General features: G+C 37.3%; 1 protein-coding gene across 5 annotated transcripts in view; it reads right to left on the bottom strand.

Moving 5' to 3' along the window:
- Positions 1-3,685: 3,685 nt before the first annotated feature.
- Positions 3,686-18,127, bottom strand: part of AMPdeam (AMP deaminase) — a 676,053-nt gene continuing 661,611 nt past the window's right edge. For all 5 annotated transcript variants that reach the window (XM_067156162.2, XM_067156170.2, XM_067156154.2 and 2 more), the window contains 3 exons: positions 17,037-17,210; positions 10,841-10,951; positions 3,686-6,966 (listed from right to left, as the gene is read on the bottom strand). In XM_067156162.2, coding sequence (XP_067012263.1) covers positions 6,802-6,966; positions 10,841-10,951; positions 17,037-17,210 — 450 coding nt within the window. In that variant the 3' untranslated portion in view covers positions 3,686-6,801. The remainder of the gene's footprint in view (positions 6,967-10,840; positions 10,952-17,036; positions 17,211-18,127) is intronic.

Raw genomic sequence — 18,127 nt, 5'->3', positions numbered from 1 at the left:
ACAAAATTTAAATATAAATGCTTCTACATTTCTAAGAAAAAGAATAGGGTGATTTGATAGAATCTGATAATGTTCTTTCAAGAACGAAACATGTCATTCTTTGTTTAATAGTGTGATTTTTTTTTTCAGGTATGTTGTAGTGAGTTGATCATGTAACCTATGGCTTTAATGGGAAGTAACTCCAATACAAAAGTGATGATGACGATGCTTGTTGTTTTAAGGGCCCTAACATCTAGGTCATCGGCCCCTGATGGTACAAAATCAGACGAAATGCAGTGACAAAATAAAAATCCAAAATCCTCCACTGACCAGAATTCAAAGCGTGAGGACGAAAAATGAATGGATGGATATGAATTTGAAGCAATCAATGGAGTCGACCCGCAATGCCACAGTCTCAGAAACTGACGGAAAACAATAGTAACACTGACCAAGAGACTACTTCCATAGTTCAAAATACTGAATCGATGATGCTTGCAAGCTAAAGGGGTCCAAAATATAGGTCATCAGCCTCTCATAATGGTACTTATCGCTTGGAAAGTAGAACCATGGTATTTGTCATGGTGCGGTACTAGTCAAAAGTATCGTAGACTCGCGGTATTCCACATAGTATGGTACTACTCACAGGTAATGAAATTCGCACATGTAATACAGACCTATGGTGTTTCGCACATGGCGGCACCATTTACAGGCAACGCAAACCTATGGTTTTCATCACATAAGTGTACTAACCGCAGGAGTCGTACTATCCCATGGTGTTCCGTGTATAGTGGGTACTAATAATAGGCAAGCCAGAACCCTGGTGTCGCTCATATAGTGTTACTAATCACAGGTACCGTAAAAGCCTGACCGTGCGGTGCTCCTGCGTGCTACTAATCACAAACCTATTTGGTACCTAACATAGTGGTACTACACGCAAGTAATAGAGACCCGTGGTGATACTAATCACAAGTAGTTTCATGGTTCTTATCCAATCATCCCTTGGTCACCCCTTTTAATCGCCTCTTACGATAGACAGGGGATGCCGCGGGTGTATTCTTCGTCTGCGTCCCCCACCTACAGGGGGTTGTGTGTTTGCTCCGTGAGAGGTATTTTATTTCCCTCAAGTCCGCCGGCAAGCCGGTTAGGACCCCCCTATCCGCCACCTGGGACGTGCCACGTGGGAGTATCACCTCTCCCCCTGCTACGCCAGCGTACTAGGTTCGTGATACAAAAGTGATATCTCTAGACAACAGTAATATACCTATAACATTAATAAATTACAGTTGTATTAGAGAACAGAGTCTTGAGTCTTGTTTCATCTTGTTTCTGGCTGTGCAGTATAGGGCTAGTAAATTGCCTTGTTTTTGTTGGGTTGGGTTGAGTCCTGTGCACTGAAGTAGATGTTTTAAGTCCATCACGGATCCAGTAATTTTGCAGATGGTGCACTTTTCTGTCAGGTATATTTTGATTATAGCTAGATGTGCAACTAAGCAGTAATGTTCTGTTTTCAATCTTAAGATTGCCACTGCTTCTTTCCTTGGCTTGCTTTTATTTTTGTCCCGTCAGTCTTTTCTCCATTTCTTCATTTTATTAAGTTGGGTAGTTTCTTTCTTCCATTTTTCAAGGGTTTTATTTACGATTATGTTCTTGATTGAATTAGCTGCCAGAAGTTTGGTTCTAATGTAGGTACTAGTACCTTTTTTTTGCTAGTTTATCTGCCAGTTTGTTGCCTTCTGCTCCTACACATTCGGGGATCCATTGTAAAGTGATATTTCTCTTTAAAGTTTTATTTAATGTCATGAATTATTGATGAATAGGGTTTGGTATTTGAGAATACTACTAGTATGGCAGCTAGTAAATCTGTGAGTAGGACTGCTTTTTCAAATGAATTGACTCTATAAATCTGATTTTGTAGGGCAAGATAGATGGCTTCTACTTCTCCATCAAAGTTATATCTGCCTACTGGAGCATATTGTGGGAATAATTGGCAGGGTACTCCAGCACTTGCTCCTCTGTCATCTATTTGTGAGCCATCTGAGAAGAACCAACCACCGATCTTCAGGATATTCTTCATTTAGCATCTAAGTGCCGAGCCTCTCAGCATTACTGGGATACCATCTCTTGTTTTTTATTTATTTTTAGATCATCTGGGAGAGATAAGTTGGTTTGTATTGAGGTGTAGTCCAATGGGCTTATTGGTTCAGGGGTGGTTTCAGTTTCGGATGGTATACTTAGCGCTTTTAAAATATTGCTACATCGGTTATATGTATTTCTTGGGTTTTTAGTTGTTCATTGTGTCTTATTCTGGGTATACCATTTGCTTTTTGTGATGCTTCCATTTTAACTGAGTTTATTGCAGCTTGTTTTTGTTCATATTTTTCTCTGTATTGGTGGGTTATTTTTATGTAGTACTGTGATTGGTGTTGTTTTAACTGCTCCTGAAATTTAAATCTTAAGGCATTTGATTGTTTTCTTTCCATTTGTTCTAGACATGTTTTATTTCCTGTGACCATTACCTCACTTCCATATTTAATTAGAGGTTTCATATATGTGTTATAGGTGATGTTGAGCGTGTCTTGTGTACATCCCCATTTAGTGCCTGCTAGTCTCTTCATCAGGTTAATCCATTTATTCGCTTTTTCAGATGTTTTCCTTACTTGGCTTAGTGTTAAACGTGTTATATTTAGTGTCTGATGATGATGATGCTTGTTGTATAAAGGAGCCTAACATCTAGGTCATCGGCCCCTAATGGTACGAAATGAGACGAAATGAAATGACAAATTCAAAAACCAAAAACATCCATTGACCACAATTCAAAACATGAGGACGAAGAATGAATGGATGGATATGAATTTAAAATGGTCAGTGGAACCGACCCACAGTGCCTCACATGCACAGAAGCTGACATAGAACAATAGTATTACTGACCAAGGGACTGCTTCTATAGCACAATACTGAATTGATGATACTTGTAGTTGAAAGAGCTCTAAAATCCAAGTCAGCAACCCCTCAAAATGGTACTTATCGCTAGGAAAGTAGAACCATGCTATTTGTCATGTTGCGGTACTAATCATGAGTAGCGTAGACTCGTGGTATTCCACACATTATGGTACTACTCACAGGTAATGAATCCACACATGTATTACAGACCTACGCTGTTTCGCACATTGTGGCGCCATTTACAGGCATCCTATGGTGTTCATCACGTAAGGGTACTAACCACAGGGACTCTTACTATCCCGTGGTGTTCCTCATATAGTGCTACCAATCATAGGTACTGTAAAAGCCAATACGCTCTCAGTTGCTACTAATCACAAACCTAACATAGTGGTACTACCCATGGTGTTCCCCGCATGGTGGTACTAATCACAAGCAGTTTCATGGTTCTAATTTGATCATCCCTTGGTCGCCCCTTTTAGTCGCCTCTTACGACAGGCAGGCGATACAGTGGGTGAATTCTTTGTCTGTGTCCCCCACCCACAGGGGGTTATTTATTTAGTGTTTCACAGACTGAAAAGCTTTAACGCTACGTTAATTGATTCAGCGCTGAAAATTATAGCTTCCTTTTTAACACTACCATGCAGGACAGTGAAGAGAATAAAAAACAAAGCAACCTTGTCTTAATATTGTTGTGTTTTTAAAATAAAACTAAAAAATTAAATCCAGCAAAAGGAGATTTTAGGACATGTAAGAAGGAATGACATAATCAAATTTATCACCATTTATTTACAGATGGCAACATGGGACTGTAAAAGTGTTACTTAAAAAATGACTAAAAAATAACAAAGATCTGAGGATATAACACTGATGGAAATCTGTTAACACATTAATCTGATAATACACCAAAAAAAACATTTCACAACTAATAATAGACAGTGAAGCTCAAAGAGGGTTGAAAGATGAATTAGGAAGGGGGGGAAGGAAAAAAAAGATGCCTAGTCTTATTTATCATCTGTATAGCATCTGATCTCATTAAATTTATAGATAATTCAACAGTTAACACTTATAAGATGTACAATATTATAAACATTAACATCAATAAATACAAATGAATTTTAAAAAAACTGTTTGTACAAGTTAGGTACAGTTGCCCATCTAGCTATACATAAGTTTGTCCTGCCTCAGTTCAACAATTGTTTTTTCAAATATTGTATCTAAAAAAAAAAAAAACTCTTCTCATATCTATGTTAACAAAATAGTTCATTGAGATACCTACAGTAACTAGCACCAGTCTTTTCAATTCCTACTACAATCAATGGGCAAGACAAAAGGAGGATAATAAAGGGTCATTAATGTACCAAATTATTTAAGTCCATTCACACTTATACATGTTATGTCAGTTTGTTAGTTTCAGTTCAATCTGTTTAGTGCTTACTCGTTGAATATTTGATGTTCAGAACTGAAGAATTGTCAAACGTCACTTTGCTAAAGATGAAGAGGAATCAAATGATATGTGAAAGAGGATTCATCAATCAAAGACAACATGACTGTTCGGAATAAGGATTCAGTACGCGTTAAAAAACTCTCTTGTATAAGAATATCTCATGAGCAAGGTAAGGTAAGGGTGTATTCTGCTCAAAGGCAGGTCCAAACCTCCGCAGAGGTGTGCCTGAGTCTGAGTTTACGTGCAGTAGAGTGGCCAGTTCCTTTCCGCTCCTCCTTTCCCTTACCCCCCACCAACAGCACGTGGCAACCCATCCAAATCTTCACCACGCCCAATGTTGCTTAACTTTGGAGATCTCACGGGATCCGGTGTTTCAACACGGCTACGGCCGTTGGCTCATGAGCAAGCAGTTAAGTAATATTTGCTCTGTTTGAAGTAAGAAAGAAAATTTGAAGGACTACTACATTTGCAATTAAGATTACTTGTAATGGTAATTGGTCAGCACACCTGAAAGCAGAATATTAGTCATAGAATGACTGTAACAAGCCAGAAGGTAGAATTATTTTCTTCAAACACTGTCATGAGGAAGAAGCACTTTTTATCTTTTCCTAACCAATCTAAGGGCTGTAACATCACATAACTAAGTTAACCATATCATGAAAAGAGAACATACGTACAGTAATTACCATTGATTATGACCATCATGGTTTGCAGACATGGTCTGATAATGATTGTACTTTCTCAAGAGGAATATACTAATTGCATCAAAACTGGAGTGAAAATTATAGATGTTCCTAGGAATTTCTAAATCTCCTCTGATGGCCATGGATAATAACATGGGACTCAACTGACTCAAAATAATGCAGTATTTTTGGTACATGGTGTAAGTTGCTGAACTTACAATATTATCATCAGTAAACACAACTGAATTTTAAAAATTGGTAACAAATACAAATACCAGAATAGAGGAAACATGAAATGGTGTGAATGGACCTTAAATGTACAGTACTACAGCTACTAAAGCTTCATTATGATGACTGAAAATGTATATAAAAATACACATTTTTATATAGAACATAAAAACTGAAATAGAAAATGCACTATGTATCTTCCATTGCATTTGAAATTACGATGAACTCTAGCCAACTTTTCAGCTAAATTAATAACATGCTAGAGGCAAGAGTTATAGGTAATTTTCAGTGCAATACGATTATCACAATCGGTTTTAAATATGGTACTCTAAAATATTGATCTTAATTTATGTGATTCTTTTATAGAGTCAATGCGCCATTCATTTTAAATTATAAACTAAGCTGGTTCTCTGATTAACTGCTGCCAGGTGAATAATCAGTTTCAACTGCAAATTGCGTTTGCAAGATTAATAGACATATTTCCTCACCATGCCTGAAGATTGTTATTGTCAATTCCTTTTAAAATGGAATTACTGAAAAAACTGTCACATTTTGTAAAGAGCAATTTTAAAATTTATTTCATGAAAAGTATTGTATGGGTGATATACAAGGGAGCATTGACATGGAAAACAAACATAAAATAACTTATCAGTTATCAGCTCTTCTTATGAAACTGAAAACAGTGCAGAAAGTCTGCCACAACCTTCACATGGAATAAATGAAAATGTAATAACTGTAAGAAAAATATGAGTCAACTGTTTTCTTAAATTCAATATAATAAGCAAATAATTCTGCAAGCCTATTGTCTTACTGCTTTTTTTTATGTGCTTTTTAAAGTGAATCATCAGTAATGCATCTTGGTGATCACATACATTGTACTGTAACATTAATACAAAATATTACTGCAATACACAATTTTTAAAATTCATTATTTCAACAATGGTCCAAGGATTCAAATATTTCCACAGCTAAGTACATATTTCTACACTGAATAACAATGATTTGACTCAATCTATTGACAAATAGTTTAGTGAACATATTTTTTTTTTTTTGCAACAATATAAGCTACGTATATATTCCATACATAGATTTTTTTCTTGCATTATATATTAATAGGAAATACCTTTACGAAGTGCTAATTATCAAAATATGTTTTACAAGTAACTGTAGTTTATTATGGCATTGTATACTTCATTATAAAATTGCTAACATTTTACAGCAATTACATTTCAGTTCGCATAGTTCTTTCATAAGTTAATGCTTTGGAATAATGCACAACATCTACATCACTACATCAGAGTGGGCCAGCTCACAAAGAGTCCTTGAACTGGCAGTGCAATTCATCTCTGTATGATCTGAAATTGCACTTGTTTCTCAGAGTCTCCATAAAAACTTGACTGCCTAGAGAAATCCTCCAAGCTACTAGAATACAACAGACAACATGGATGGTTGATCACATTCATGTTGAAGTTAAAAATCCTCTACATGAAGCAGAAGATGACACTGAGGCATCTTGTTTTCATCTTATTACAGCGTAACTTCTTTATCCACTACTTTAAAAATGTTGGAGAGTTCATCTACAAGAGTCTCATAACGGAAGCCCACACGGATGTCTGGCACATTCGTACGAGTGATATCATTGCCGGCAACACCTTCCTTTGTGTAGTTTGGCCCTAGCCAGTACTGCTTCATCTGGAAAAAATAATTTGATTAGAAAAAAATATCTGTTTATTTCAGTTTATAGCTTCTCCTATCGTAAGGCACTATTAAGAGGCCATCGGAAAGAAGAAAAATATTTTGTTTCACCTTTTTCTTTTTTTTCTATTAGTTTTACCTCGCACTGACACAGATAGGTCTTATTGTAATGGTGGGATAGGTAGGGGCTATAACTGGGAAGGAAGTGATCAAGAGGACTCATTGGGGCAAATATTCGTTTATAGGAAGGGGAGTTAGGGATTGGAATAACTTACCAAGGGAAATGTTCAATAAATTTCCAAATTCTTTGCAATTATTTACGAAAAGGCTAGGAAAACAACTGATAAAGATCTGCCACCTCAGCGACTGCCCTAAATGCAGATCAGTAGCGATTGACTGATGGTCTCAACTCAGACACAGACTGATGTGAAAATGGGAAGCCATGGAAAACAATCTTCAGAGCTGCCAAAAGTGAGTTCAGACCCATTATCTCCCAAATGCAGGCTCACAACTACGTGACCCAAGTCACATAGCCACCTCGCTTGATTTTGTATCACATAATTTTGGCACTATTTATACAGTACTCTCATTTTAGGAAGAAAATTCTGCACCATTTAGCTGCCAGGTAACTTCTGCTCTCCAGACTGCATCATGGGAGCAGTTAGTGGGAAGCTAGGTGTACAAAATGAGGAAACTAGATTACAATGGAACTTTGGCTCACACTTTCTGCATATTAATCAATCAGTCAAATGGCAGATTCTCTATCAATTGTTTCCCTAGGCTTTTCTTAAACATTTGCCTTGATAAATTATCACAATCCCTTACTCCTTGTCCTATAAATGAATATCTGCCCAATTTGTCCTCTTGAATTTCACCTTTATCTTCATATTATGATCTTTAAAACTTTTAATAGCTCTGCTCAAGCTTATTCACCTACTAATGTCATACCATGCCATCTCTCCATTGACAGCTCTGAACATACCACTTTGTCAAGCATCTCATCTCCTTACAGCCAAGTCTTCACAGCCCAAAGTTTGCAACATTTTTGTAACACTACTCCACAAATAAAATTATTATTCCTTTAAATAGAAAGTTTGATATTTCCACCATTCAATACTTATAGATATACTGCAGCCCACCTGGTGGCCATGATCGTTCAGGTGTTGTAGTCTAAATGGTCTGACACCGTGGTTAGCCAGTTCGAGTCCCGTTGGTCAAAAAAAATTTACCATCAAAATTTTAGCTGGCAGCATAGGGAAGGTGGTGGTATACAATTTCTAATCACTAGACTGTGTGCCAAAAGCCTGGATTAAATTTCAAACCTCTCTGCACTGCTCATGTGGAGCGAGGACACATACGACGCTGTTGATGGTGATTTGTCTGTCAGATGGAAACTGTAAGCCTCAAGCAGACCCCTTGGACTATTTGACAGAAGTAGGCTATATGCCCGCACTGGGTTTCACCCTCTCCTCCCTCATATATCATGTCATTAATTTCATCTCATTAACTCCTCTGATGAGGTTGACGTCAGGAAGGGCATCCGGTCATAAAAATCTGCCCCGACAGATTCATCTCACCTCATATCCAACCCTGTAGAGGAACAGGACAAGGGCTGGACAAACAAACAAGCAAACAATACTTATAGATATACTGTAAGTATTATGTTAGTACATGTTTCCCTCAGTGAGACTCCTTTATTTGCTTCATTAAGTACTGAATGGTGGAAATATAAAACATTCGGTTTAAAGGAATAATTATTTTATTAGTTAAAGTCAAGATCTGGCAGGGAAAGGAATGATGCTTCCCAGGTCATCATTAAGCAAAATCCTCACATAAACAAGTCAATAAAAATTGGAATGTAGAAGGTGAGAATGCTGCTGGAAGCAAGAAAAATGGAAAAAGCTAAAATTGCCAGGAATGAAAGAGAACTAGATATTCTGCATCTATGTTATGAAATAAGATGGCCAGGAAATGGTGATTTCTACAGCAATGACTTTAGAATGATCTATAGTGGTAGTACAAGTGGAGGCAATGAAATGAAATGTCGTATGGCTTTTAGTGCCGGGATATCCCAGGACGGGTTCGGTTCGCCAGGTGCAGGTCTTTCTATTTCCGTAATATAATCTTGTCGAAACAGTGACCAAGTCCCCAGAGTAGTCTTGAGTTTTATCATTTCTTTTCAGCCCACTGCAAAGCAGGAAATATGTGACAGATGAAAGGCACTATCTGGTGTGCAAATGCAGAGGAACACAATGTTGCCCATTGCTTTCCATGTGTTTATTAAAGTATATTATTTGTTTTCTCTTACAGGATGGTGTTTTATGTAATTTCATGTTGTTTTTGATATGTTATCTTGTTGTTTAATGGGGAACGGCCCAAGTGCTGAGTGAATGTTTGTGGTCACTCTAGTTCTTACTAGATCCTTTGGTGAACCACATTTCACGTCAAGTCAGTGTAGTGTGTAAGTTTTCCTCTACCTGATCCAATGTAAATACTTGAGATATTTTAATTGTGTTGTGATTATTGTAAATATAGCATAGGGAAATGCCACTAGTATTTTTCGTAGTTCATATCATGTCCCCTTTGCGTCTTAATTCTCATTTAAAGGTAACTATTGCAGCAACTACCCTGAATTTCAATCCATATTATGGTGATACTTAAAATCGTGCTACTCCATACGAACAGGAACATTGGACAATAATGTGGAGTTATTTTGAAACTCATAAATATTTAATGTTGTGTTGGAACTTTCATTTTATCATTTATTTGATTTGCATAATTAGCACTTGTGGTCCATATTCATTTCAATTTCAGATCAATGCTAATTTCATACACGTTTTATTATTTGGATTTTTATTTGTTGTAGTATGATTCGGGGTTATTTTGTGTAATAAACTCATCTTACCCCATATAAGTGTTTCTGTTGATATATCTTCATTTCTTCTCGTTACACCGGTTTAGGTAATCAAATTATACCACAGAAACACCAGCTTCCCCACACAGATCCATTTATAATGAACTGTTGACTACAACTGACTTTCACACATACATGAAGCAAATTCAAACATTCAAAGAACAAAAGCAAACAAAGATAAACCACTCCACTCAATTACCTGAGTTACCGACACATAACCTCAATGTTGTATTCCTTAAAACTATATACACAACATTTTATTTTTATGAGAAAACCACACTTCCAACAGTTTCTCATTCGAGATAAACCTCCATTATTCCTGTCATATACTTATAGATAAGTGATAAACTTTGACTTTTAGACTTACCCTTGACAATCTACCCACTTTCTGCCCAAACCTGAGTTGGTTGGATGTTTAATCTGGAAATGGAGGTATCGTCCTAGAGGGTTATTACCCCTGGGTACAGTACAATATTTTTGGCCCACGTACAGATATAAAACGCTTCTGCTCACGTAGGTTTAAAAAAATATTGTCATCAAAATAAAGCAACAACAGAATAAACAAGGCTGTGCTTGCTGTAAAAGTGCAGGATGTGTACTTGGCTTAGAACAGAAGAGTTCTCATTTTCTAGTCCACTTCCAATTCAACATTCACATCAATTGAGCCTGGATGTTTATGTGGTAATAAGTTAGAATGCAAACTTTTTGGTAACTAACAAGTGTTGTCTAGCCCAGTCTGTGATTGTGTAGAAATAAATGCAAAGATTGTAGAGATTATACTGGGCTGAACTCCCACTGGAGAAAAATTATGAGGGCCAAAAGATAATTTCTCTTCACTTCAGAAGGTTGCAGTATAGCCTATTAATGCATAAAAATCCAGGCTCTGTGTATCAATAAATGGAAATAATTTATTTCTTAAAATTATATTCATAATTGTAGAGTTTGCAGGAAGCTTACCTTGTGAGGGAAACCACTCATCAGAACACTGTTCCTTGCCAACTCGCACATGTCGCATGAACTCAACTTCCACACCTGAGCTGCTATACTGTACTCCTCCATGAGAGGTTCCTGAAACATAAGTTTTAGTTTAGATTTACTTGGATAATCTGCTAATGTTCTAAATAAAAAATAAAAAAATAAAAAATTAAAGATCTTTTGCCTTCAGGATTCATTTATTCATAGAAAATGTAGAACATGCAAACCAGTTTGATTACTGGTGTTGTGGGGTCTTTAAAGATACCATTCACTGTAGCTGTCACTTAGTGCAAAGTCAACTGCTATCTTGAGTTGTAGCTTTTAATAAATATTGATTTTCTACGGAAATTGTTTTATATATTGTGTGGTGCCGTTTACGGGCCCACAACAGCGTTTGTGTTACAAATTTGTCGAGACTTAAAATTTTGTAAGTGTTCATATTTCATTCGAAGTGCGTGTATGATACTTTTTCTTTGTGTAAGCCTTGCTATGGCTTCCATATCTTGCCCTGGCATGTCAGTGTGTGATCCTAGGATCAGGACACGCAGATGGCCTCTCGCAATTTTCTTCACCATCCTCAATATTATTGGAATAAATTCTTTCATTGTACATACATCGCTCATAAACTACATGCCTGTCACTAGCTTTCAGTTTCTGAAAACATTGGACAGACAATTAATTGAACCCTACCTCAATGAAAGACTTGTCAATGACCGACTTCCGAAAGAATTGTGACTGGTGGTATCAAGAATTTTTAATAAGAAAATTGTTTCAAACGTGCAATCATCCAATCAAGACTCAAAAAGGAAGTGATGTACACTGTGTTCTCGCTCTGCTGAAAAAAAAAAGAATAAAAAAGGACAAATCAGTACTGTGTGAAATGTGACCATCCAACCAGCCAAACTTGCCGTTCCGTGGTGTGAAAGGATTGTGGAGAAGACATGTAGTGGTTGCGAAAATGACGTAAATGACTGTAAAATTGAAAAGTTTTATGAGTTTTGTATACTATAATATTTAAGTGTACCTTTGAATTTGCTTTGGAACAATGAACATTTAAAATGTGTTTTCATTTAAATTTAATTCATGGGAGTGCAATTTTCTTTTAAAATCAGGGACGGTAAAACAATTGTGCATTATCTCACCATCTATAATCAGTAAAGATGTTAATATCTCATTGTAGGTAATGCAAAATGTATAAGGAAACATAATTGACATATATTTATTTTTGAAACTTAAAAAAAAAAAGTGTTTGTGGTAATCCATTCTGTGGTATCATTTCCAACCCCACAACTCCACTTACGTACTAAAGTCTTCACAATGCCAGTCAAGGGTTAATTCTGAACTTGACAGTCCGGCTCCATGGCTAAATGGTTAGCGTGCTGGCCTTTGGTCACAGGGGTCCCGGGTTCGATTCCCGGCAGGGTCGGGAATTTTAACCATCATTGGTTAATTTCGCTGGCATGGGGACTGGGTGTATATGTTGTCTTCATCATCATTTCATCCTCATCACGACGTGCCGGTTGCCTATGGGTGTCAAATTGAAAGACCTGCACCTGGCGAGCCGATCTTTTCCTCGGACACTCCCGGCACTAAAAGCCATACGCCATATCATTTCTGAACTTGACATAAATATTGTAATCTAATAAACATAAGGTAAGGTGATGGTGATCCTGGCTAGTTTTGTTCCAATGATAGGAAGCTAGTACACCAAACAACACAGCTGAAGATGTTTGTGTAATTCGAATTATTTTAAAAGTACAAATTTAAGTTTATTGTAAGGATGTTGTTATTTGGAATAACTTAAAATTTTTTGGTCCTAGTATAGGAATAGAATAAATTTATTTATAGTTGATTAGTATCGTGAGAGAAGACTGAAAAATTTTGAAAATGAGATTTTTTTAAAAGTAGATTAATATTGTACCTTGTATATCAGGGTTTATTAAAGTAATTGGAATAGAGATTATGTTTTTCCTAAATTTAAAAAAAGCTAATTTATTATGTGGTTAATGTTTTATTATTATAAAGAATAATAACTTTGTAATGAGGTTAGGTTAGGTTCAGCAAGAACATCACGCATCACATAATCTACTGCACATGAGCCAAACTCTATCGGTTCCAGTAGTTATTTATTTAGCGTATGGCTTTTCTTTTAGTGCTGGGACTGTCCGAGGACATGTTCGGCGCCTGGTGCAGGTCCTTCTATTTGATTCCCATGGGTGACCTGCATGTCTGGGTGTGGGATGGTGGTGATGAGATAAGGAGAGGGTGAAACCCAGTGTCAGGCATATGGCCTACTTCTGTCAAACAACATTGGGGGTCTGTTCAAGGCTTAACGTCTCCATCTAATGGACTATGCCCTCATTCCATACGAACACTGCAGATAGGTTTGGAATTGAATTCAGGCTACTGGCATGCAATCTGCTGGTAAAATTTTTTCCACCAATGGGACTTAAACTGCCTAACCACGATGTAGCACCATGTAGATTTGATGCCTTAAGGATCATCATTCAGCAGAGAGAATGCAAGAGAGCAAGGGGAAACAGTGTGTTGTTGTGCATAGTTTGGCAAAGGAAGGTGTTAGATAAAAACAGCTACACAGCTGGCAAGATGTAGTGTTTACAGCGCACTATGTCTTCTGGTATGAGCTAGAGCAATTTTGTTACTTTCATTGATCTGTCTCAGTCTCATCCTTGCCTTTGACAATAGCAAAGTGATTGAGGTATGAGCGATGCTAGTAATGCCATTCCTTATGCAGCCAGTCCCTGCTATGAATGGTGTGAAAATGTCATTCATAGGGTCGGTTGGTGCATGCATTTCCATATGCTTGGCAGACTGATATGTAATAGCAACTTCTGGTTGAGTGAGGAAAGCAACAGGAAATTACCTCACTCCTCATTTCCCTAGTATACCTCTTCAGTGATGCCAGGCTATGACAGCTTTCAGCAGAGATTTTGAGGATCAAACCAGCCTTCGGGATGAATATCCAACATACACACATACAGATGAAAACAGTGTATGGTGATCATTGCAAGAGCCTGATAAAAGTGCATGTGAGAAAAAATAATTATTTCCTAGATGACAACTAAACAAAGTAATGGACAATGTTGTAGTGCATGTGTGCGTGGTTTGAAGTAACCAGCATCTCTTTGTGGGCAATATTGTGGTACTGGTGAAACTCTGTCTTGGTACCATGCATCACATCACCACCACCTAACTGCAGTACCAGAAAATCTATACTTGGTGGGTTCCCTGTAGCCTTGATGATGTCAAAAGAGCTAATGCAAAGCTAATGTGCAACAGGATCTGCAGTGGTATCAGCCACAGATTGACCTGTATTTGTCAAGCTTTGAGATGATGTGGAACCATCATTACCAGCCCGAAACAAGAATGCAGAGCCATCAGTAAAAGTATGTCGGTCGTCTCTCCACACATTTTCACATATTCAAGGAGTTGAAACATGCACCAGAAGCCAATGATTCACATTGGACAATGATGTGGAGGCAGTATCTCTACAATGATTCCAGTACCATTTTTTATTTGCTAGTTGCTTTTATGTCGCACCGACCCAGGTCTTTTGGCGATGATGGGACAGGGAAGGCCTAGGAATAGGAAGGAAGCAGCTGTGGCGTTAATTGTTGTCTTGTTGGATAAGCGGAATATGTACATGTGACATTGCTTTTGTTGTATTGACTCAGGCAGGTCTTTAGGTGATGATAGGATAGGACTGGAAGGAAGCAACGGTGGCCTTAATTAAGATACATTGATAACCATCTTCATGGTTGTTGACAGTGGGATTCATACCCACAATCTCCCAAATGCAAGCTAACAGTTACACAGCCTGAGCCCTGCTGCTGACTTGCTCAGGTAAGTGTTGGATAAGTGCCTCAACAGGAGCAGCAACTATGTATAGCTGACTTCCGTTTAGTTTAGTTTTCCACCAAGTGTTTGGTTTTTAAATGACCGAGTTTCATATAAACATGATATAAATATACATATAAGAAGTTCCAAGCTACTGGTCAGATATCATAAAAGTTCTGTTCTTCTCTAGTTTTACAAAGCTTGTATTTGATTTACTGTGAGGGGAACACACTCCATATTTCTCATCATATTGAACTAATTCATTCTTTGAACCCAGACGTGGCACATATTAAGCCTGGTCTCCACTGATTAACATTTAACAACAAGTTAAAAATGACATGTTGAAATTGACATATATATACAAACATTTGATTCATAGTTGACTTAACATGTTAACTTGATATGTTGAAGTTAACATATTTAACTGTTGGCATGTTTTGTTTTTTTGTGGGATTGGAAAACATGTTAAATCAATTCATTATTTGTGTGGTTTCAGCACAGCTTCAGCAAAGTTTGTATACGTAAGCTACATTAAAATCATGCTCAGATATACTCAGATATTCTCAGAAAGTTTTGAGTCCAGACCTGTCTTCTACTTTAAGCTCACAGAATTTCATCAACACTGTGCCTTCTATTCAGATATTGTCGTACTCGCATTCTCCTTTCCTTCTTTCTTAAGAAGGGCCGATGATCTATTATCGTGGAAAAAAGTATAGACACCTGAGTTTATATGTTAATAAAACGTTTATCCTCTGTCCCACATAGAAACAAGCTACGCCAATTATTTAATTATGTGTAGCAGAAATTTTTATGGTATCCAGTTAAAATTTTAATGCAGGTTGAACAAGAAAAAAGTGCCGGTATTTTTTCCATTGTCCTTGTTTGAAAATGCAAGACACCACCTGAATGTATTAACACAAACTGATATGATGAACCAGCTGTGTATAAACAAGAGAAGTCAAGTTTAAGTGTGAACACAATGTTAAATGAAACAGTGTTTAACATTTAACACACTGACGACGGGCCCCGAGCAGAGGCTGTTACCCCACGTAGACCGGATAGATCAAGCTTCCAAGAAAGAAATGACACTGGTGCACTCAAACTACTGTAACTTGAAAAGTATTCAAGGTATCAACCGCAAACTTGGAACATGTACTCACTAGGTTGCTTAGTAGTCTGTACTTGCGATACCTTTCAAAGCAGTACCATTCGTGGCTCCATTTAATAGTTTTCTAAGCACAGTGTAGTATCCCATTCGTGTACTCAATGTTTTCAAGTATGATAGGATTTCTCTTTAAGGCTACTCCCCATTTAGTGGTAATCGTTAATCATTAGAAATATCTAATTCACTGTAACTAGGTACCTATTATAACAAGTCTGTACATAATTAATCACAATTATCGGTAACCGTCAGCAACTGAATACGCCACGCCATGTTTACATCCGCACTGGAGCTCCAGGGAATAGCTCTACATATCCAAAATTATTTTATTACATAAATGAAGGTTTAAAGAAAGAAAGAACGAAAGAAAGAAAGATGCAGCTATAATTTATGTTCCATGGCTACACCATTTGGAACTCCTAATATCGTCCACAATTTCATCAATAATGAAGTACGAGGTGCATAAAAGCGAGAATTCTCGTAGGCCGGCACCTACTGTCGGCTGTCACCTATCGTCAGCTGAGAAACTACGAGAATTCTCAGGGCTCATCACACATGTGGCACATCAGACAATGAATCCACATATAAATGTTGAAATACTTTGTCATTACATAGAGCACATTGCTATGGGCGTGCCATCTTGTACAATGATTCTTGGCGCGTAAGAACACCCGTGTATATACAAAGTTTCCTCGACTACAAAGACCGTACAATTAAAAACATACATAGACACTAAAATCTAAGATCCCTTCTACTCCATGACATGATCGAAAGTAGTTAAAATTATAGTCAACAGATACCAAAACAAGCTGCAAACGATGCCTGTGCGTAAAAACTGAGATCTCCAGGGCCTGTCAACAGTCACTGGCCACAGTCCTTAGAGATCTCTGGGGCTGGTCGTCAATGTGTTAACAATTAACATGTTGGTGGTGTCCCCAGTTAACATTTAACATGTTGTTGTTAAATGTTAATCAGTGGAGACCGGCCTTTAGATTGATTATGTTGATACAATGTGGTAATATGGTAATATTATTCTAAGGTACAGGAATTCTAATATTAAAGATGGTAGCAGAACCATAAGCTTCTTTCTTCCATAATATTTTTTCAAGACCAGCCTCCATCTATAATTATTATAATACCTAAAAATATAAAAATTACCTTGGTGAAATGAAACTGCAGAGGATCATCCGTTGACAAACTGATGACTAATCCCCTAGCTAAATATTCTGGAAGTGGGTTTCGATGGTAATTAAGGAACAAAGAGTTGTTACTCAGCGGTGACATTGCGATTCCCACCTGTGCCAAGTAATACAAATACTGCAGAACTGGTACCTGAAATCAAAAGATACCATTATTCATTAAGTACAGAACTTAAAGAATAAGATAACTAACACTGCAATTCAGGAACTGTTATGAATGGAAGTCTGCTGCTCCACTCTACCAGTTATTTTAAATAATGTATTAATTAAATGTGTTGCCTCTTTGATGTATGGAAGCAGTGTTTCTTGTGCTTCCTCAGGCTCTGTGTAAGTCAGCAATAGCAAAGCAAATGCCATCCTACATCTAGCAGTCAAGAAGAATAAAACTATGCTTCTCACTGTATTAAAGTCTGTCTCCGTAGCGTAATGTCTAGTGTTATTAGCTACCATCCTCGGGGGCCTGGGTTTGATACCCGGCACTGACAGAAATTTTAAAATGGCAGGAGGGCTGGTATGTGCCTGAAAAGAGCTGCACCACCTCGGTATGAGGACATGAGTTTACTTTACTTTTAGTGTATTAAAGAGCGATAATGGACATAAACCTTCAATGGAATATAGCTAGTCTTCTATCTTCAAAACAATAAAAATAAAAAATCCTGAAGAAAACAAAGATGTCCTACATACTTGTTAATGAAGCAAAAGTATCAAAAGAAGCTAGATAATCCATTACTGTACAATCTAAAGAGCTATACAACTCATGCCAGCATCAACAAGTAGGTAGAGATATCAGCAACAGTTTTAAACCGCCTTACTGCTAAACTAAATGACTCTGACATGTGAAAATTGTGAAAATGACAGTGTGAGTAAGGCAGAGAAAACAAAAATCTCTTCAGTGATGCCTAGGCTATCTATGATAGCTTTCAGCAGAGATTTTGAGGATCAAACCAGCCTTCGGGATGAATACCCAACATACACACATACAGATGAAAACAGTGTATGGTGATTATTGCAAGAACCTAATAAAAGTGCACGTGAGAGAAAATAATTATT

This window comes from Anabrus simplex, chromosome 1, assembly GCF_040414725.1.
Source record: "Anabrus simplex isolate iqAnaSimp1 chromosome 1, ASM4041472v1, whole genome shotgun sequence".
Lineage (NCBI taxonomy): Eukaryota > Metazoa > Arthropoda > Insecta > Orthoptera > Tettigoniidae > Anabrus > Anabrus simplex.
Note: the sequence above shows the minus strand (reverse complement) of the source record. Positions and strands in the feature narration are given on the sequence as shown.